The 23,180-nt window shown below is 43.1% G+C and overlaps 1 protein-coding gene across 3 annotated transcripts; it reads left to right on the forward strand.

Moving 5' to 3' along the window:
* Window positions 1-904: 904 nt before the first annotated feature.
* Window positions 905-22,723, forward strand: LOC106590064 (kelch-like ECH-associated protein 1B). 3 transcript variants are annotated; one of them, XM_014180602.2, is made up of 9 exons: window positions 905-1,171; window positions 9,111-10,545; window positions 12,895-12,996; window positions 14,016-14,261; window positions 15,793-16,089; window positions 16,778-17,157; window positions 19,012-19,217; window positions 19,375-19,551; window positions 20,529-22,723. In XM_014180602.2, exons 2-9 carry the CDS (start codon window positions 10,339-10,341, stop codon window positions 20,804-20,806), a joined length of 1,893 nt encoding a protein of 630 aa, XP_014036077.2. In that variant the 5' UTR covers window positions 905-1,171; window positions 9,111-10,338; the 3' UTR covers window positions 20,807-22,723. The 3 variants fall into 3 exon arrangements, with proteins under 3 accessions (XP_014036077.2, XP_014036074.2, XP_014036083.2); XM_014180599.2 differs by lacking the exon at window positions 905-1,171 and adding an exon at window positions 1,647-1,821; XM_014180608.2 differs by lacking the exon at window positions 905-1,171 and adding an exon at window positions 2,541-3,666.
* The last annotated feature ends 457 nt before the right edge of the window (window positions 22,724-23,180 follow it).

A 23,180-nucleotide genomic window follows, 5' to 3' on the forward strand; every position in this document is an offset into this window, starting at 1 on the left:
GCCTGACAATGCCCCTGTGCAGAGAGAGGTCCATACAGAAATGGTTTGTCGAGATCAGTGTGGAAGAACTTGACTGGCCTGCACAGAGCCCTGACCTCAATCCCATCGAACACCTTAATGATGAATTAGAACCCCGACTGCAAGCCCGGCCTAATTGCCCAACAGTGCTCGACCTCCCTAATGCTGTTGTAGCTGAATGGAAGCAAGTCCTGCAGAAATGTTCCAACATCTAGTGGAAAGCTTTCCCTGAAGGGTGGAGGCAGTTATAGCAGTAAAGGGGGGACCAACTCCATATTAATGCCAATGATTTTGGAATGAGATGTTTGACAAGCAGGTGTCATGGTGTCCACATATTTTTGGTAATGTAGTGTATTTTATATCATTGTAAATATGGAATCAAAATGTTGAAAATCTGATTTTCCCTAGCTGATCATTGTCTGCAACTGTGGTATGAGCATGTGCTACGACGCAATTGGACAATGACTACTGCCAATAGCCAATGAGCACTAAGCACATGATGGCGAAGAGGAACGCAACAACAACAGGCATGTTGTCGCTAGTTACCACATCCAGAAAGTCAAAACTGGCTATATCATAAAAATTTATGAAAATAAATAAATACATTGGTGGTGTTCATTTAAGGTTAGAGTTAGGTATAAGGTTAGCAGTGTAGTTAGGGTTAGGTTTAAAATGACATTTTAAGAAGAGAAATTGAGGAAATATGCGGGGTTTATTGGTGGAGCTGTGGAGAGGATGCAGCTGTCAATATTACGTTTTCACCTTCAATTCCCTCTGTAGAACACCAGACAGGATCAACTAGGAAATTATCGTGTAATGCGAGCACCCACGTCCTGGGGTTGAGGATGCGAGGAATAAAAATATTTGGGACAAGGAAATGGGGTAACGGTAGTGCCCAGCATAACAAACTAAGCTTTCAGTGCCACCTTGTGGCTCTGTTCTGGGATTTACAGTCTTTGCTGGAATTACGTATTTTCTCTAGGCAGAACACGGCCAAGGGGAGAACAATATCTATTGGTGTGTCAGCACCTTCCGCACCTGGAACAAGCAGTATATATTACGTGTCCAGTTGTACAATAATCATATCGTGAAATTGAATGGAAAATGTACCCAAAGGTTCAAATCCATGGGAATATGAAGTGAGCTATATCAGGTGAGCCATATCATAATATTTTATTATGGGGTTGTTGAATGTAACTAAATGTATATTTTCATATAGGCCTATTCAACTGAACAGCTGTATATTTCAGAATGACGTCATTCATTCAAAGAAAAATATGCATTGTCAGTGTAAAAGCTAGCGTCATTCATTCAATCTATTGTAGTTTATTGTTACGATTCATTCATTTTCCCTGTGCTTTGTTTCTGTGTGAACTTGTAACTCAGCTTTATTAAAAAGTGCATAGCCTGCACTTCATTCAAAGCTTTATTCCTTATTTATTTAAAGTGCACACACATTTATTTAACAGATTGTACAATTTATTCGAATACGGCTTTCTAATATATATATAGAGAGAGAGAATTTGGCTAATTTTGTCAATATTTGATTGTCAGAAGCGCGTTTAGAACGTTGCAGAACTAGTCCCGCTTCCTTTATTCTCAGAACTCCTCTTCCGTAAAAGTCCCCTCCCTCCGCTCGCGGTTCACCGCTCATACTTGTTTATGGAGGCCAGCAGACTCGTATTGAGGCCCACTCTTATTTTGGCAGTGAGAATCAGTTTTGTACAATGCTTAGTCATGGTGAGTTACAGCTTTCCCCCGTTCCTATGTGGCGCACAGACAGCGATGGAACTATTCAGCTATGTGAGTCTATTTTACTATTAAGAAAGCCGATCACGATTGCTTTTAAAGATATATAATATTAGTGATTTTGTCGCGAGAATGTTAATGTCATATGATTTTTCCGATTTCAATCGGTAACATTTTTTACACGAATCGAGTCGACACCAATAATGCCAGGCAGTTACTGACAGCGAAGCTAATTTTGATTGCCTGACACTGTTTTTCACAGCGTTTACTTTTAATAGCCGTGGTGTTTTGTTGCTATAGCCTAATAGTACATCGACTGGTTGCCTAATGGTCATATTTGTTGTGAACGAGTAGTGAAGTATTAACGTCAGTGCATGCCAACACTTCAATGTGTTTAGCTATAACTGTTACATGTGACTCACCAAGCAAGCTAAATGTATCACTGTAGCCTATTTGTTGGCGAAATCGCAATCCCTTTGTCTGAAATCTGTAGCAAAATCATATGGTGCTATATAATTGCGCGGTAAGCACTTTCTTTACGTCAGTTTACATAAGGACTCTTGACTTCTGGGTCATGTTTTGGTACACGCAGTTCCGTAATTTGCTCCCTCATCACAGTCAGTCCACGATAAGATGAGTCACTGGCGAAGGCGCATTGCCAGTCTCTATCAATCTTGTTTGAAATAAGCCTTCGTTTTTAATACAGGTGGGCATTGTTTCAGATAGTTTAGGAAAGGTTAGGCTACCGGTAGACGATCAGTTTGTCTTTCGTCTAGTGTCAATATCTATCAAAATGTGCAATGTCTGTCTCAATTAATTATTTAAGAAGCGCGAGAAAGTTATGGGATCGAGTTACTCGTCTAACTCCGATTAAGCAACAATACAGATTTTCCCAGACAATCCAGCAATTTTGTAGTCTACTTTGTTGCAAGTGCGTATCTCTCATGTCGCACATCAAATTGAAACATATTGTCATTCTCTGCGAAGTAACGTTATCGTATTTGGCGCGGAGAAAGTGTCCACTTTAGGCCGGGGATCGTAGGCCTGTTGAGGGATAGCTCTAGTGTAAATCCCTGTAATATGGATATCTTCCATACAGGGTTCCAGCGTGATCTGCCTCCGAAGAGTGTAGCCTATAGACAACTTGACTACGAGGGCAGTTTCTAATTTACAAAGCTGTTCCCATGAATTGCAACGCGTTATGGGATATTAGAACCCCTTTGTCTTAACGTGTAGGTTGTAATCTTCAATGTTAACTAGCTGGATAGATGTTTTTTGTCTTGCATTAGCTTCAATTGCAATTTTTCACCCACCTTATGATCTGCTTCAGACTGCTTGCGTTCTGCCTAAGCTGCGTAACTACTACTATGCTTGAGCTGGTCCCATGGTTGATTCAGAGCGGTAGACCCTCTGCATTATTGTGACTCCATTGTCTTAACCTTCCTATCTTAAACCTAAGCATGGGTACACTCAAAATTTGACAGTGGAGGCTCCTCAGGAGTGCATTTCATAAAAATAGTGAAATTAAAGGTAACCTTTTTAGATAACACTATACTAAATATATTCACCTAAATTGATTAAAACACACTGTTTTGCAATGAAGGTCTGCAGTAGCCTCAACAACACTCTGTAGAGTAGCGCCATGGTGTAACCGGAGGACAGCTAGTTTCCGTCCTCCTCTGGGTACATTGACTTCAATACAAAACCTAGGAGACTCATGGTTCTCACCCCCTTCCATAGACTTACACAGTAATTATGACAACTTCGGGATGAGGTCCTCCAAGCTATCAGAGCTCTTGAAGCATGAACTGACATGTTGTCCACCCAAAGGATCAGATAATGAATCTGATACTGGAAGCATAAACTACAGCTAGCTAACACTGCAGTGCATAAAATGTGGTAAGTAGTTGACTCAAAGAGAAAGACAATAGTTGAACAATTTTATTTCCTAAAAAATGAATAAGCAAGCAAGAGCTAGCTATATTTTGTTGTATTTTCTCAACTTTCACATACTTAGTTAGCGAATGCAGCTAGATAGTTTAGCCTACTCAAACACTGCTTAAACAGAGAGGGATGCCATGTTAGCTAGCAGGCTATGGCTATCCAACACTGGAACTTTTTTCCAAGTCAAGGTAAGCTTTTGGTTTGATTCATTTATTGCCACCGGAGCCGGCAGGTGTAACTGCTAAACTGCTTTCTGACTGTACTGCATGATTTGTAGCGATTACTATGCTTTAGTTCTAGTAGCTATGTTGTTTATGAGTATGATGTTAGCTAATATGGTGACAAAGATGTAGGCTGTGTGTAGCTGTTATGATGGTTTGGAAGGTTTTTTTCGCCTGGTCACAGACAGCTGATGTGTTGTGCACTGAAGTCCACAAACAAAGGGGAAAAATTGAGAGGAGGAGAGCGCGAAGATGTGAGAAGGAATTAACAAGCAAAGTGATCATGCTGATTGTATGTGGCTGCTATGAAAGCGAACTGTGTTTGTGTCTGGTCAGGGGTGTATTCATTCTGACGATTCTGTTGAAAAAGGTTTCTTAAACAAATGAAATGGGGATAAACACCTGAATTTCTCCAATAGAAACTCTCATTTGCAACTGTTGGAGTAATGATTACACCCTAAATCAGCTAGATGCAGGCAAGAGAGTGCAAGGCGGTATTCAATGTGTCAATGTCTGTAACCTTGATTACTCAAAAAAAATTCTCAACTTGTGCACCTATGTTGTAAACTTTCATTCATAGGCTAGGTTGTAGCAACCTCATGATGGGTATAGGGAAAATGTGAGTATTGTGTAGTAACCGAAACCTATCAATGTTACATTGAGCTGGGTGAATGGAATGTGAATGACAGTCATCCAATATGCTGTAATAGAAACAAGGCTATGCTCATAAAAAAAAAAATTGTTCTCCCTCATATTAAATGGCACCGACAGCCACTGCTGCCAGTCCACCCATTATGACTTGAATGGGGACGCCCGTTCTATTCATTCTATTTCTATGGTAACACCACAAGTCATGGGACCGATATTAGCTTTTTCTGCGCATAATGTTCAAATAATTTATAAGTGACTTTGTTGAGCTTCACAATCAATTTTAGATATTTTCCAAAGATGTGAATGGGATTTGTGCCACAAATACTGAAACGTTAGCATGTGGAACCAGTGCCAGGGAAACTAAACCAAAGCATGAATTGCTGTCATAACTTGTTCATAGACTGCTTACAGGGTAAGGAAACCATTGTCATTTTATAATGTGGGTCAACTATCCCTTTAATGATTTCCCTTGTACCTATTGCTGCGTTCTTGTGCTAGTCGGATCAAAGAAATTGACATTTTCGACTTGTTAACCGCTTGAACGCGGCACGTGTATAACCACAACCAATTAGCGAGTCGGAAATTGTAGAGTTTCCTAGTTCCGACTAGCACGTGAACGCGGCATATGTTTGTCCTTTGTAACTGCAGGATTTTCTTTGGGTCCTGAAATCTGTTGTTTTTGATTAAAAACGTCATTTTATGTGACGTCTGTCAAATTGCACCCCGTAATCCAGTTTTTCAATGGAGTAGGAAGTTACGACTTCAAGCATGCACCACCACACGATACTTTCATAAATATCCATTCTTTAACGCTTACCGTGTACCTGTGCTTGTCCTGATTGTAATAGAGTTGCCAGTTGAATTTGGAATGCATATTTTGATAAAATTGCATTCTATACGTCCGCTTCCAAAACTGAAAGTTTGTCCTGCCATGATGGGCTGCTCCTTCTCAGTTAACAAATAGCTCCCTTGGCAGGGTTCATGTAAAATGCTACTTTTATCAAAAAATACAGATTTTAGTAAACAAAGAAAAGCTTGCAGCTACACAGAACAAACATAGGTACAAGGAAAGCATTAAAGAATTGACATTTTTACAAGTATCGACTGATGGTGACTCGATGTAGTTGAGTTAGCCTACAGTCCACCTACACTCGTCTCAACTCAACTCCATCGCGAGATGTACACTGAGTGTACAAAACATTAAGAGCACCTGCTCTTTCCATGACAGATGGACCAGGTGAAAACTATGATCCCGTGTTGATGCTGCTTGTTAAATCCACTTCAGTCAGTGTAGATGAAGGTTAAAGACCAGAAGGATTTTTAAGCCTTGAGACAATTGAGACATGGATTGTGTATGTGTGACATTCAGAGGGTGAATGGGCAAGGCAAAAGATTTAAGTGCCTTTGAACGGGATATGGTAGTAGGTTTGTGTCAAGAATTGCAACACCGCTGGGTTTTTCACGCTCAACAGTTTCCCGTGTGTATTAAGAATGGTCCACCACCCAAAGGACATCCAGCCAACTTGACTCCAATGCTTCTCACAGTTTTGTCAACATGGACCAGCATCCTGTGGAACACTTTTGACACCTTGTAAAGTCCATGCTTCAACAAATTATGGCAGTTCTGAGGGCAAAAGGGCAAATCAATATTAATTAGGTGTTCTTAATGTTTTGTGCACTCAGTGTGTGTATATATCATCGTTGAGTAAACTCCGCTAGTTGAGGGGGTGAGTTCTTCCATGATGAGTACACTATGTGAGTTGTCAGAGTGAGTGTTGAGCAACAGGCTACTATGAAACTGTGAGGGACAGGCCTTCCATGAGATTTCACACAACAAAGACAATATAGGTCTACTTACCACTAGGCCTACTGCTGCTGTGTAGCCTACATCTAGGTATAACTCCTACATCTCCTCGTTAAGCTATAATGGGTAACTAACTAAACATTCCTACAATGCAGTGCCTTTTTCTTACCCCAGGAAATATCACTTCTTCTTTAGTGTAAAATATAAGGTCAGGTGTCCTCTTACCTTAAACACAAAAATATGGATATTGAAACTGAATTGTAATGCATTTGGAACTGTTTTCTTAGTGGATGTCGGTGTTTTGCCATGTCTCTGGATGTTATTCATCAACTTCCACAATAAATATAAGCCATAAAATATTTAGAGCCTTTCTTCATTATTTTATAGTCCTAGTTAAATTCTCTCAATGTTTTTTTCATGATTATTGTATTTTATTCAAGATTGTCTGTGTATCCCTGATATCCCTTTTCACCCTGTTAGTTTGTTGTAATTCTCAATTTAAGAAAACAACCTCTTTAATTTATTTGGTGAGAAAACAACAGTGCAAAGCTAAATAAATATAAACACTCAGTTGGATCTATTTTTCCATGTTTCATGTTAGTCTGTATGTCCAACTCATAAATGTCCACCCTGTTAGGCTAAATTATAGATAAAAGTTACCAAATTTCAAAAGCTTAAAATATGTTTGATAGAGAAGTAAAAGTAATTTAAGCTCAATCTTGCTCACTCACAGTGCGATGGCTAATTTAGGCCCAACATTTCCACCCGGTTAGGTTACACCCTGTTAGGATTATGCGCCTAACCGGTAAAAAAATAATAAATAATGAAGTGCCTGAGCTTGACCAATATGTTTATCACAAAGTCAAAAGTCCTTTTTCTGAACTTTTTTTTTAAAGTTACGAGGTCCAAAAGACACTGCATTGTAGGAATGACCCAACTTTACTTCAGTTAGGCCTACACACTGTAGTAATATATCAGTGTTCAATGTAAGCATTGTCTTCTTTACAGAGAATCATCCAACCACATAATATGAATCTAATATTGGTTTCACTTCAGTGAGTTGTACAGGATTTCATGTAATATAAAGGGAGGGTAGTAGAATGACCAAGATAGAACTGTAGGTAGGCAGACCATACAACTAAGTCTGCGCCCAAATGGCACCCTATTCCCTACGCTGTCCCCATAAGATAACCTGTTTTTGGTTCCAAGGGTAACCGTTTTGGGTTCCATGTAGAACCCTTTCCACACTGGGCAGTGCATGGAACCCAACATGGTTATACATGGAACCAACAAGGGTTCTTCAAAGTGTTCTCTTATGGGGACAGTCGAAGAACCCTTTTAGGTTCTAGATGGCACCTTCTTTTCTAAGAGTTTACATAGTGCACTACTACTAGAGTCCTATAAGCCCTGGTCAAATGTAGTGCATTACATAGGGAATAGGGTGCCATTTGGGAGGCGTGTAAAACAGGTAGGCCCTAACTTGCCCTCCAGCCCTTCAGTTCAGCCAGTCAGTTCTCTTATCTACTTGTACAGGTAATCATTATGTGCAAAACATAACATTGCAGTTATGTTACCCACTCAGGCCAGAGCAGCTGCAATAACGCGATAACAATTGTTGCTGAGTAACTTTGACTCTCTATAGTGACTTTTGTATTGGCCTAGTTGTGAATGAACAGACTTAACACCTGTATAGCCTGTAGCTTACGTGTGTGTGTGTGTGTGTGTGTGTGTGTGTGTGTGTGTGTGTGTGTGTGTGTGTGTGTGTGTGAAAGAGAGGTTATTTTCCTACTCTCCACTGCTGTAGCCAGATTGGTCACAGGACAGTCCAGGGGGAAAAAAACACTGTCACGATGACTAATTCAATTCTGTCCTAATTTAAGTCACTCACTCTGTCTTCCTCAATAGGAAGTACGTCACTCGGATCAGACTCTCGACTAGTGGTTGGGCTATCTTACCCACTCCCTGCCAGACCTGGGTTCAGACTCTTTTACAAATCTTTCAAATTGAGCATTTGCTCTAGTCTGCCTGAAGAGCCAGATGGGTGGGGTTTGCACTTTTGAGACAGCTCTATTGGTTCCATTGCAGCAGGTACGCTCAATCAAGCACAGATGCAGTATTTGAAATGATTTCTAATGGTATTTGAACCCAGGTCTGGGGGGGGGAATTTGTAGAATTTGTGTAGACACCCAAGCTCTCCAAGAGCTGTGATGTTGTCTAAAAGCATGTTGACTCTAGTCACAGTGACTAAGAGAAACTGTGACCCTTCCCAAGAGGATTCATGGGTGTGACTGTAAACTCTGATTACCTTAAAGGTATATCTCTTTCTGTTCTAGAACAGTCTTTTGTTCTGACTGGAGTGATTGAGGTTGGATGGCTTTGGGATGTTATTTAGCTGAGTCATTCGCTTGTTGATTTAGTATGTTATACAATCTCGAAAATGAAAGTTCTAGCTCCAGACTGGTATCTGTTTTGATCAGACATGGAAATAAGTGCTAAAATCTAATTAAAGGAAGATGGTGAACAAGCTATGAAGGGAAAGTACTGACATTTTGATGCAGGTACAGCCAACTAGTGTAAAAATATTATTTAAATATTGTCAGTACGATATATCATCAAAAAGTATATCCCGATATGTAAATGTGTTTTCTTTCCCCCATCACTATTAGGTAAACCCTATCCACCCTAACACCTAACTGTCCTGTCTTTTCTCTCTTCTCTTCTAGTTGCCAACGGCGCCCAGACCTTCCCAGTAAATACAACAGTGCAATTTGAGATTCCAGAGCGGGGCGACTTCTGGGAAAGCTTCTAGAGTGGAGCAACTGATCAACCAAACTAAACTGAGCTCCCCCCTCTCATTCCTGAATCCTCAGGGCTGCTAGCTTACGCTGACGACATTTCTGGCACCTGCTCTTTTTTCTCTCTCTACAGAGTTTAGGAGTTTACACCCCTCTACTACCCTATCCTTGTCCCTCTTCTACCCAACTCCTGGCAGAAGTGTAGCTAGTTCCATGAGCTAAGTCCTGATTATAATTATGACCACCATTTAAGACGCAGTAGTATATCAGTGTCTGTTTTTTGGGCCTCGGAGTGAAAAATGTATAAGCTTATCTTCACAGGCAGAACATGTTTCAGTTGGGAATTGATTTCTGTAGATGCTTGAAATAACTTAACTTAAAAAAAGGCAACTTCTGAATGGAGTAGTTGGACTTGAGAGAACATGTCAGAGTACTAGACACGTCTGTCTGTTTTTCCGACTGTTGCTGACTCTCTCCTTTATTCAGAAAGTTCCCGTTTAGGATAAAAACATATCAACAAGCGGACGTGATAACAGTAATTTCCCTACTGCGTCTTTTCGGACTTGCTGCATACTTCCTGCCATAAAGACCATACATCTTGCTGTTCCTTTAATTAAAAGACGAGGAGAAATTTACTCAAGGGCAGGTGGGAGAGAATCTAGAACACTGGTTTGAATGATGCCATAAATCGTGGTGGATTACGATTGGCCTGGTTATAACATACATACATAACCATGACTGGCAGTTCATGTAGAAGAAGTATTCTTTTTAGTTTTACACTAGCACCTGAATGTGAACTATGGCTGGGCTTGTGGAATAAGTAAGACTGTACTCTTATAGACACAATGGCTGGAATTGAGGAATAAGGAGTAAGGGCTAAAAAACCGTCTTTCGGACCTTTCTAAGAAAGCCGATTTGGTACTCTCTGAACTCTACAGTCACAGACATACATTCAACCAAAAAAACAACAAAGACCATAGGAAAGGGTCCTAGCCTTCTACAATCCCTCCCTAGCTCCTCCAGTTTTCAACATTTCCCTAGTGTCTCCTTGCCCCTCAGTGAGCAAGGATGTCTGGCAGTAGTCACTCCCAATACTGTTCTTAGTTGTTGTCACAGCTTCAACAGAAGCACCAGGAAGGATCCTTCGTCAGTCAGGATGTCTAATGAGTGCCCGACGGAGTGCAAGGCGGTGGTGACGCCGTCGACTCGCAACGGCCACCGCGTCTTCAGCTACACGCTGGAGAGCCACACAGCGGCCGCCTTCGCCATCATGAACGAGCTGCGGCTGGACGGCCAGCTGTGCGACGTGACGCTTCGTGTGTGCTACAACGACCTGGAGGCCGTGGACTTTGTGGCACACAAGGTGTGTAGCATTGTGTCAATAACGGTTATGCTATGGACGGAGTCTGGTGTAGCGCTAACGCTCCTGACTTTAGACTACTCGTGCCCCCTTGGCGATGGGGGGGGGGTCTGTGCCCGTCTCTTCTTGTCCTCATGCTTTGTCTATACCCAGATTTGTTTCTAACACGATTCTGTCTGACACCCCCCCCCCCAAAAAAAAATGTCTGAAAGAAGTTATATGTTCGGCAATCCGATCTCCTTTAAAGCTCCAATGCAGCTGTTTTTATTTCAAATAATTTCTGGGTAACAATTAAGGACGTTACTGTGATTTTTGACAATTTTAATTGAAAACAATAAACACAGCTTCCTAGCAAAGAGCAATTTCTCAAGCAAGAATTATGATAGGACTGTCTAGGAGTAATCTGAATGGGGAGGGGAAAACTAGCTGTTATTTGCAGAAAGGTTTGGAACTCTCTTTTTTTTATTGGTCTGCTAACGTAATGTCACCAGGCAGGCCAAAACTCCATCAAGCAGCTCTTGCATTAAATGGCATTATCATAATTTTCACAATTTCACAGTATTATTCCAACTTCAGTGTGGAAATGTATATAAAACACAGGAAAATTACGTTTTTGACAGCACTTGGCCTTAACATTAAAAAAATAAAAATACATATATACATACACACACACACACAGAGAGTTGAAGTCAGAAGTTTACATACACTTAGATTGGAGTGATTAAAACTCGTTTTTCAACCACACAAATGTATTGTTAACAAATTATAGTTTTGGCTGTTGTGTCATGCACAAGGTAGATGTCCTAAGTAATTTTTCCAACAATTGTTTGCAGACAGATTATTTCACTTATTATTCACTGTATCACAATTCTAGTGGGTCAGAAGTTTACATACACTAAGTTGACTGTGCCTTTAAACAGCTTGGAACATTTCAGAAAATGTCATGGCTTTAGAAGCTTCTGATAGGCTAATTTACATAATTTTGAGTCAATTGGAGGTGTACCTGTGGATGTATTTCAAGACCTACCTTCAAACTCAGTGCCTCTTTGCTTGACATCGTGGGAAAAGCAAAAGAAATCAGCCAAGACCTCAGAAAAATATTGTAGACCTCCACAAGTCTGGTTCATCATTTGGGAGAAATTTCCAAATGCCTGAAGGTACCACGTTCATCTGTACAAACAATAGTATGCAAGTATAAACACCATGGGACCACGCAGCCGTCATACCGCTCAGGAAGGAGACGTGTTCTGTCTCCTAGAGATGAACGTACTTTGGTGCGAAAACTGCAAATCAATCCCAGAACTCCAGCAAAGGGCCTTGTGAAGATGCTGGAGGAAATAGGTACAAAAGTATCTATATCCACAGTAAAACGACTCCAAAATCGTCATAACCTGAAAGGCCGCTCAGCAAGGAAGAAGCCACTGCTCCAAAACCGCCATAAAAAAGCCAGACTATGGTTTGCAACTGCACATTGGGACAAAGATTGTACTTTTTGGATAAATGTTCTCTGGTCTGATGAAACAGAAATAGAACTGTTTGGCCATAATGACCATCGTTATGTTTGGAGGGAAAATGGGGAGGCTTGCAAGTCAAAGATCACCATCCCAGCCGTGAAGCATGGGGGTAGCAGCATCATGTTGTGGGGGTGCTTTGCTGCAGGAGGCACTGGTGCACTTCACAAAATAGATGGCATCATGAGGCAGGAAAATTAAGTGGATATATTGAAGCAACATCTCAAGACATCAGTCAGAAAGTTAAAGCTTGGTCGCAAATGGGTCTTCCAAATGGACAATGACCCCAAACATACTTCCAAAGTTGTGGAAAAATGGCTTAAGGACAACAAAGTCAAGGTATTGGAGTGGCCATCACAAAGCCCTGACCTCAATCCTATAGAAAATGTGTGGGTAGAACTGAAAAAGGGTATGCGAGCAAGGAGGCCTACAAACCTGACTCAGTTACACCAGCTCTGTCAGGAGGAATGGGCCAAAATTCACCCAACTTATTGTGGGAAGGTTGTGGAAGGTTATCCGAAACGTTTGACCCTAGTTAAACAATTTAAAGGCAATGTTACCAAATACTAATTGAGTGTATGTAAACTTCTGACCCACTGGGAATGTGATGAAAGAAATAAAAGCTGAAAGAAATCATTCTCTCTACTATTATTCTGACATGGTTATGCTAGTGATTTCGGGGGACCTTTAAAAGAGGAGTGAATGGTGATCTCGGGGAATCTCATAACACATTGGAAAAGTTTATTAACAGATATATTGCTTCATTGAATTGTTTGTACACTGTAGGAGCCCTACTTGTTTTATATGTTTGAGATATCAAGCTGACAGTTCATGTCTACAGGTGGTGCTGGCATCGTCCTCTCCGGTCTTCAGAGCCATGTTCACCAACGGCCTGAAGGAGTGTGGGATGGAGGTGGTGCCCATCGAGGGGATACACCCCCGGGTGAGTGTTACAACACATTTTATAAGACTTGCCACAGGCATGTAATAAACCTTTCTAGCTGCTGGCCTAAAGTAAAGTGTTAACCAACTCTATTGAAACCAACTGTATTTTCATGTGAGAATCCGTGAGTAATAGTAGTGAAGACTAGATAGATGAGGGAGACCTGCGTAAGTAGGAGGGTGGGAAGGCCGACTTTCATCCAGGCGTGTCAGTAGAGCTAGAGTTTTAGAAATCCCAGTTGTAATTATCCACGTTGCATTCAAGATAGGAAGGCAGTCACTCCACGTTTTCCTACGAGGGACCAAAGATTGACTCCATAGGAGAAAGAGTTGTATATCAGTGGTAAAAATATGCGTGCGTGCGCACACACACACCTGCTTTTATCGCTGGCTTCTTTGTTCCAGCTGGTGCGTACAGCCCCACTGAGTTAGCTCCGGAGAGATCGTAATCATGCCGCTGCCTTTAGACACGCAGACACACCAAGCTCACAGAGAGTGCAGGATTAGCCATGTTGACTAATGAGGGAACTGATAAACCAGCAGCTCTCTGACTGCTCTCTCTCTGTCATAGGCTAACTCAGAACTGTGCCACACTGTCACGGCTTTGATAGTATTTATTGTGTTACTATTTTTATTTGCGAATTGTCTTACTTTTTAACTCTGCATTGTTGGGAAAGGGCTCGTAACTAAGCATTTCACGGTAAAGTCTACACCTGTTGTATTCGGCGCATGTGACAAATACAATTGGGATAGATCGGTTTTATTTGATTGTGTAGTTCCTCAGTACTGAGGCAGATTGTGTCAGTCTGGACCCTCATGCAACAATAATGATGTAAATGAATCAACCCCTTTCTGTCTTCCTGTCTCTTCTAACTACTCTCGTCTCATTCTCTCTCTCACCTGCCCTCCTCTCTCTTTTCCATGTCCCATCTCTTCTCTCCATCTCCAATCTTTTCTCTTCCTTTCTCTCTCTGCAAATCCCTCCTCCTCTCTCTCCACATCCCTCCTCCTCTCTCTCAGGTGATGGGCAGGTTGATAGAGTTTGCCTACACGGCCAGCATCTCTGTGGGGGAGAAGTGTGTGATCCACGTCATGAACGGCGCCGTCATGTACCAGATCGACAGCGTGGTCAAGGCCTGCTGCGACTTCCTGGTTACGCAGCTGGACCCTAGCAACGCCATCGGCATAGCCAGCTTCGCCGAGCAGATCAGCTGCACGGAGCTCCATCAGAAAGCTCGGGAATATATCTACATGAACTTCAGCCAGGTATGTGGTGTAGATACTGTTTTCTGGATTTGAGCAAATATCTACTTCCCCAGGGTCGGATGACCTCATGGATACTATTTTTATGTCTCTGTATCTAGTATGAAGGAAGTTAGAGGTAGTTTCGCAAGCCAATGCTAACAAGCATGTTATGACCTCTAATATCCTTCATACTGGACACAGAGACATAAAATGGTATCCACGAGTTCATCTGACTCTGGGGAAATAGATAAGCTTCATTGCCAACATCCCGAAGTATCCTTTTAAAACACACACATCCAGTTAGCTTTCCCCCCTCATAACTGATTCAGGATCAGCTTTGCCTAACCTCGTTCTTTGGGTTTTGCGATTCTCCAAACCATAGAGGTAGAATCCTTTTAAACTCATGAGGGGAGTGAACAAGTACACACTTCGGAGAGAATGATAGTCTCTTTTCTCCCCCCGAGTTGGAAAAGTCCAGAATCCAGAGCATGCTCACTGTTGATGGTACGAAGTGTTTCACCATGACACTTTGCTCCTTGACCTTTCGATATGCCCTATGGGGTTTCCCAGGAAATAACCACGTCGCCTGACTCCAATCAGTTGAAATAATTCAAGCAGATACTGTGCATCTCTCCTTATCTTCATTTGATATGGATGAGTCATTCAGTCAACCTTATCGTTAGTTTCACTGTCAGGCCATTCAGCTGCTATACAGATGAATGGCTTTTCTCAGATCTGTAGTCCTTTCCTGTAATTGGTGTCTTTGAAAAGCCAGAGACCGTTTCCTCAACTGACTCGCTGTGTTTAGTTAAGGGAAACGTCAAGGCTTTGCTAGGGTGGAGCACCACCACCTGCACCACAGTGTGTTATCACTGAGCAAATAGTCTCAGCTGTTACTGTACACCATCTTCCTTTCTTTTCTGCTTTGGCCCTTGGTGAACACTCAACATGAATAATCGTACTATTGTGTGGTAGTGGGTTAGGTGAGTGTGTGTTGGGTTAGTTTTGTGCATGAGTTGGGTGAGTCGTGTGGAATCAGAGCGTTGTGTGGGCGGGCTCATGGGGGTTTACCTGTATGTTCAATATACAGGCAGTCAGTCTGCATAACTTCACAGGGAGTCAGACTGAAACTGTTACCATGGAAGAGCTGGTTGGTTGGCTGGTTAACAGGGAGAGATGTCTCGTATATATTCTGCAAAGATCACTGATTATCTCTCTCTCTCTCTCTCTCACTCTCACACACACACACACACACACACACCACACACACACACACACACACACACACACACACACACTCCCACAACCAAAAGAATGATCATGAGTCATAAGATGAATACCAGTGGTGTACTGTGTGATTCAGTGTACTCCATTGAATAAAAATGTTTTCAAAATGCTTCGTTAATCCCCTTTTTAATTCTTAAAGCCTAACAATTGCCCATGCACCATATCCAATAATTCCTTGTTATTTTCCATGACTTCATTTTAGACTGGCAACCAAGTGATGCCTTTCTTTAAACAGTCTCCTTCTTTTCCTCCTTCTCACGTTTAGGTGGCGACCCAGGAGGAGTTCTTCAACCTCTCCCAATGCCAGCTGGTCACTCTCATCAGCCGCGACGAACTCAACGTGCGCTGTGAGTCGGTGGTATTTCAGGCTTGTGTGGCGTGGGTCCGGTACGACCGGGAAAACCGGCGGCCCTACGTCCAGGCCCTGCTCCAGGCCGTGCGTTGCCACTCCCTCACCCCACACTTCCTCCAAGCCCAGCTGCAGTCTCTGGAGTGGGACGACCAGTGTAAAGACTACCTGGCTCAGATCTTCCAGGACCTCACCCTCCACAAGCCCACCAAGGTGAGATGGATGGATGGTATTTTGGGTAAAAAATGTTTACAGTTAAAGTTCAAAAGCCTCACTCTCCATTGTTTCTGATGTGCATCAATGACCTTGCTGCTGTATCTAGCACTTAACGTCCAATACTGATGCCAAAAACCTTGATTAAATAAAGTAAAAAAAACTACAAAGCCGGCCTCCAGAGTGGCGCGGCGGTCTAAGGCACTGCTTCACAGTGCTTGAGGCGTCACTACAGACCCGGGTTCAATCCCAGGCTGTGTCACAACCGTCAGTGACCAGGAGTCCCATAGGGCGGCGCACAATTGGCCCAGCGTCGTCCAGGTTAGGGGAGGTTTTGGCCGGGGGGGGGGGGGCTTTACTTGGCTCATCGCTCTCTCCTTGTGGCGGGCCGGGCGCCTGCAGGCTGACATCGGTCGTAAGTTGAACAGTGTTTCCTCCGACACATTGGTGAAGCTGACTTCCGGGTTAAGCGGGCGGGTGTTAAGGAGCGTGGTTTGGCGGGCCATCGACCTTCGCCTCTCCAGAGCCCGTTGGGGAGTTGAAGCGATGAGGCAAGATCGGAATTGACATTGGAAGGAAAAAAAGGGCATAAAAAAAAAAAAAAAATCTAAAATATTTCCAACGTATTTTTCTCCAAGGTAATCTCCTGATGGATCAATTGATTGATACATTTATGTGGTCCTCCTAGGTGATCTCGTGCCGCACCCCCAAAGTGCCCCAGCTCATCTACACGGCAGGGGGATACTTCCGTCAGTCCCTGTCCTATCTGGAAGCCTACAACCCCTGTACTGGGGCCTGGCTGAGGCTAGCTGACCTTCAGGTCCCCCGGAGTGGCCTGGCTGCCGTGGTCATCTCTGGGCTGTTCTACGCTGTCGGAGGAAGGAACAACGCTCCTGACGGGAATATGGACTCCAACACGTTGGATTGTTATAATCCCATGAACAACTGCTGGTTGCCTTGTGCTCCCATGAGTGTACCCAGGAACAGGATAGGAGTGGGGGTGATTGACGGGATGATCTATGCTGTCGGAGGGTCGCATGGATGTATTCATCATAACAGCGTGGAGAGGTTCGTAGAACTGAGATCTGATTGAGAGGTTTGATGAAGGGAGCGGGAGTTGCGTTTTTGTGTCCTTAGGTTGGGGTTATGATTGGTTAGGTATGTAGGATTGGAACAGTGCCCTTTGCGCCATAGGACTTGGTATTTTCTGTGCGGAGCAAAGTGATGTTATACAAGGTGTTAAACTCAGCAAAAAAAGAAACATGCCTTTTTCAGGACCCTGTCTTTCAAAAATAATTTGTAAAAATCGTAGTAACTTTACAAATCTTTATCGTAAAGGGTTTAAACACTGTTTCCCATGCTTGTTCAATGAACCATAAACTATTTAATGAACATGCACCTGTGGAATGGTCGTTAAGACTAACAGTTTACAGATGGTAGGCAATTAAGGTCACAGTTATGAAAAGGTAGGACACTAAAGAGGCCTTTCTACTGACTCTGAAAAACACCAAAAGAAAGATGCCCAGGGTTCCTGCTCATCTGCGTGAACGTGCCTTAGGCGTGCTTCAAGGAGACATGAGGACTGCAGATGTGGCCAGGGCAATAAATTGCAATGTCTGTACTGTGAAATGTCTAAGACAGCGCTACAGGAAGACAGGATGGACAGCTGATCATCCTCGCAGTGGCAGACCATGTGTAACAACACCTGCACAGGATCGGTACATCCGAACATCACACTTGCGGGACAGGTACAGGATGGCAACAACAACTGCCCGAGTTACACCAGGAATGCACAATCCCTCCATCAGTGCTCAGACTGTCCGCAATAGGCTGAGAGAGACTGTACTGAGGGCTTGTAGGCCTGTTGTAAGGCAGGTCCTCACCAGACATCACCGTCGCCTATGGGCACAAACCCACCGTCGCTGGACCAGACAGGACTGGCAAAAGTGTTCATCACTGACAAGTCGCAGTTTTGTCTCACCAGGGGTGATGATCGGATTCATGTTTATCGTCGAAGGAATGAGCGTTACACCAAGGCCTGTACTCTGGAGCGGGATCAATTTGTAGGTGGAGGGTCCGTCATGGTCTGGGGCGGTGTGTCACAGCATCATCGGACTGCGCTTGTCATTGCAGGCAATCTCAACACTGTGTGTTACAGGGAAGACATCCTCCTCCCTCATGTGGTACCTTCCTGCAGGCTCATCCTGACATGACCCTCCAGCATGACAATGCCACCAGCCATACTGCTTGTTATGTGCGTGATTTCCTGCAAGACAGGAATGTCAGTGTTCTGCTATGGCCAGCGACGAGCCCGGATCACAATCCCATTGAGCACGTCTGGGACATGTTGGATCAGAGGGTGAGGGCTGGGGCCATTCCCCCCAGAAATGTCCGGGAACTTGCAGGTGCCTTGGTGGAAGAGTGGGGTAACGTCTCACAGCAAGAACTGGCAAATCTGGTGCAGTCCATGAGGAGATGCACTGCAGTACTTAATGCAGCTGTTGGCCATACCAGATACTGACTGTTACTTTTGATTTTGATCCCCCCTTTGTTCAGGAACACATTATTCCATTTTTTGTTAGTCACATGTCTGTGGAACTTGTTCAGATTATGTCTCAGTTGTTGAATCTTGTTATGTTCATACAAATATTTACACATGTTAAGTTTGCTGAAAATGAACAAGGTTGACAGGGAGAGGATGTTTCTTTTTTTGCTGAGTTTATATACAGTATATATTTTTTTTATCTCAAGGAAAGTATTTGTTGTTTGTGCCTAAAAATAAACCAGGAAGAAATGACTGTCACGATTTCTCAACCTCACACTAAATTTAGTTCAGTTGGTTGATTTGTGTGCGTCTCTATCCTGCTCCACTGGTTTTGTCAGTGTGTTTGACTGACAGTGTCTCTGTCCCCTCCTCCTCAGGTATGACCCAGACAGGGACCAGTGGCACCTGGTGGCCCCCATGTTGACGCGGCGTATCGGGGTGGGCGTGGCGGTCATCAACCGGCTGCTGTACGCGGTGGGGGGGTTCGACGGCACACACCGTCTCTCCTCCTCAGAGTGTTATAACCCAGAGAGGGATGAGTGGAAGAGCATGGCTGCCATGAACACTGTGCGCTCTGGGGCAGGTGAGGAACAAAGGGAGCACACTGACTTTGGACAGAATTTACAGTCTGATTCTCTACTTTTCTGGGTGAAGGGTGGAGATTCAGGGTGAAACCTGTGTGTAGGCCTAAAGTCCCACCTGTGTCAAGAAGGCCCTTCTAATGAACTTTGACCCATCAGGTGTGTGTGCGCTGGGGAACCGTATCTATGTGATGGGGGGCTACGACGGCACCAACCAGCTGAACACAGTGGAGCGCTACGACGTTGAGACTGACACCTGGAGCTTTGCAGCCTCCATGAGGCACCGGCGCTCCGCCCTGGGGGTCACCGCGCACCATGCGAAGATCTATGTACTGGGTGGGTATTGTAAAAGCAGGTTCCACTGCAACAATGCTTTAGCCTAATTATGAGTCATTTGCTTCGGGGGCAAGAATTCTTTCTTTGAACGCAGTAAAAAAGCCCTGGAGTCCGCCCCAAATACCTATTTTGTTTTAGCTAATACATTATGACAGAATCAACCCCCAGATGATGTGCAGTATTTAGTACTACAGTGTTTAGGTCACATTTAGTTTTCCAGTGTGGAAGTGACATAGAGAGAGCATATCTTAGTGTTTTTAAGTGTTTTTATTTATTTATTTTGTTGAATTTTTGGTTGTTTTTGATCATTTGTTGAGAGACATCCGGTGGTGACTCACGGAATTGCAGGATTGATTATGGCAAGTCAGTTTATATTTGGCAGCTAGCTCCATTTGAATGATGCAGGAGCAACACCTGGTAAACAGCATCAGCTTTTTGGCCTCCTGCTCCGGTTCCTAGAGGGAAGTGGACTGCGGTGTGAGGTGATGCAGAGGCTCGCCTCGTAGGGCGCGTTTCAGGACTACTGCTGAGGTGTGGCGGTCATGTTTGCGCTTTTACAGTCCCTGAAGCATGACCCAGGTGGGTGCTACCAGCCTGATCTAGATAGGAGAAGCTGTGAACATCGACAGACAACGAGGTACCCGATGAAGAGCTCCATGGCCTGTCTGTCAGATGTCTCTGCCTCCCTGCCTGGCTGTTCCATCAATGCTCCCTCTGCTCATAATACTACCTTTCTGAACTGCCTATGATGAAAGACCATCTCCCAATAACTACCAGATCCTCCTACATTTTTTTGTTGTTAAATTGTTTTTTTTTGTTTTTTTAAAAGCAACTTTGCGATTCAACGTGTAATGAAAAGCACTATATAAAATACATGTGGTGTTATTTACATTTGAGATACAATTCTCATATGTTATAAAAGTGTTATAAATCCCATCCTGTCCTAAAGAGTGCTTCTCTTCTCCTCTGTTCTACAGGAGGATATGACGGGAACACGTTCCTGGACAGCGTGGAGTGTTATGACCCGGAGACGGACACGTGGTCGGAGGTGACCCGCATGATGTCGGGCCGCAGTGGCGTGGGCGTGGCCGTTACCATGGAGCCCTGCCAAAAGGACCTGGCCCAGTGTCTGAAGCATGAGAGGACGGAGGTCACTGGCGGTTGTGAGGGTGGTAGTTTGGGGTGTTCAGGGACAGGAGGGGACTCTGGATCGTACCATAACTCCAGACACGGTGCCTTCGGCAAGGGGACTTGAGTCGTACGCTCTCCACCATCCCTGGCTCAGTCCTCTTCAGTCTTCCATGGAAAAGCGCCCCCGCCTTGAATAGAAGACAGAAACACAGGTCTTCTGAAAAACACAAGATCGCAGAGGCCCTCTGTTGGTTTCACACAACTTCAGTCATATGCGACAAGTTGTTTAATGATAAATTGTATATAGTTTATGATCTAGCACGTTGATTCACTCACTGTTCCTGTGATAACAATGCAGATGGGCAAAGTCATAGAAATAGGAGTTCTAGATTGTTTAATCTGTTCAAATCTACTTCTATGTGCTCCATCCCATACAACCACAGTAGCACTATAGCTCCCCCTTGGACCAATGACCAATGTTTCCCTGGTCTACACCAAGAGGAGAAAGGGATGTACAATATATTTGAAAGGCTACTAACTAACCTCTGTCTACTAAATTAGTAGTCACTTTTTTCTATTTCAAGACCAGCCTGTACAGATAAACCAAATATTTTGGGGAGGGGAAGAAATATACAAAATTGCATACCTTCAACAACAAGAAAGTGTAAGACAAAGTACCTATTGCTGAGAATTTTCCTGAACAGCAGTAAATGCGAACTTGTAGTGTATTCAAGGTTTAAAAAGGCTTCTAAAGTTAGAATTTTCCACTTAAAAATGTTAGATTTGATTTTCCCTAATGAAAAATGTATCAACCCTACACAAAAATGTCCATTAATTATAATCCACATAATTCACATTTCCTGTTGATGCAGGATTCTTTTCCTACTGTAGCAAACTCTCAAATTTAAGATTCTACATCTGTAGTACTTTTGGCAAAGTCTGTGGACAAATGGGGAATTTTAGGGTTTTCCTAATAGAAGTGCCATTACTATGCCTGCTGGCATGATTACCACCATCAGTATACAGACCACTCTCTGGTGGCAAGAAAGCACGTTGGTGCTCGGGCCAAGGGTTGGAGACTTAGCCTACAGTGGTCGAAGTAGGCCTAGAGAGCCCCAAGACTGAGTCTAGATACTATCGGCTCAATAGCGCCGCAAACCAATCACAAAGAATTTGTGGGATGGGAATGTACTGAACAGTTTTTAGAGTAGGGAACTCACAAGGACCGCCCATAAGGACAAAGAAGTGTCAATTTTAAAACATTACACACAAATATATCTCTAATCTTCCCCCTGCAATTGCTTTTGGGTTTTAACACCCATACACACCTGGCCAAACCACAGGTCAAGTGACCATTGTTGTGCATTAAGTCACATTGATAATGTCACTAAATGGGAAGAAGAAAAGAAAAGGGCTGAGTCCCAAATGGCACCCTATTCCCTATGTCGTGCACTACATTTGACCAGAGCTCTATGGGCCCTTATCAAGAGTAGTGCACTAAATATTTCCTGATGACTCACACTGAATTGAATTCCGCTGCTCTATCGATGGAGAAGGAATGTCAGTGGGCCAGAGCCTGCCAAAACTAAATTGGGAATAGAGTGCTATTTAGTATGGGCTACTTAAAGAAATGTATTTGTAACAGCGGTTTAATTAAACTACAAAGGTTTTTTTAAGTGATGTTTTGTACATTGATATTATATTCCAATGGAGTCTTGTACAGAAGAATTTAAGAGCTGAAGTTTTTTATTTATTAATTTTGTCAATTTTTTCTTGCTTGCTTTGACTGACTACAATGACTTTGTATTAAAATGGGACTCTGATATTGTTTTCCTGCTAATGAGAAGCATGCATTGTATTTAGGCATGCCTGTTGAATGCCTACATTTGTAAAGAAAGGTTGCCTCTTTTGAAAGGGACTTTTTTTCCTCTTCTTAGTAGTTAAAGAAATATAATAGAATATTTAAAGAAATGCTTTGTACATTTTTCAGCAAACAAACACTGTACAAAACACATTGTATATTAAAATATGTTTATTTTAACAGTGGCATATGTTTCTTTGTCAAAATCCCAGTTCTGGGCTTGTATTCACACAGCGTCTGATTTAGAAGTGCTGATCTAGGATACGTTTTTGCCTTTTCGATCAAAATGAATAGAGGGTGATCTGAGCCTAGTTTAGCAATACTCCAATTAGCTTTGAGAGAGAGGCACCTGGATCCGGTTCGTTAGAACCATCGATGAACTTGGCCTTAAAATACTTTTGGGAAACCGGGCCCTGATCGGGGAGTGTCTGCACAAAGACAGTACAGTACGACGATGGGCAGAAACTGCTTCTCCAATAGAAATCCCCGATCACGCTCGTAGCCGATGTCATGGCGAATTTGGCTGCTAAATTCATGCGCAGAAGCACGTAATCGGTTCTAACGGTCGTCTCGCGCCGAACTGCGCATGTGCATGCCGTCAACTCAAAGGCATGCCTTCGATATATCGTTTTTGGCG

The sequence above is a fragment of the Salmo salar genome, chromosome ssa02, assembly GCF_905237065.1.
Source record: "Salmo salar chromosome ssa02, Ssal_v3.1, whole genome shotgun sequence".
NCBI lineage: Eukaryota > Metazoa > Chordata > Actinopteri > Salmoniformes > Salmonidae > Salmo > Salmo salar.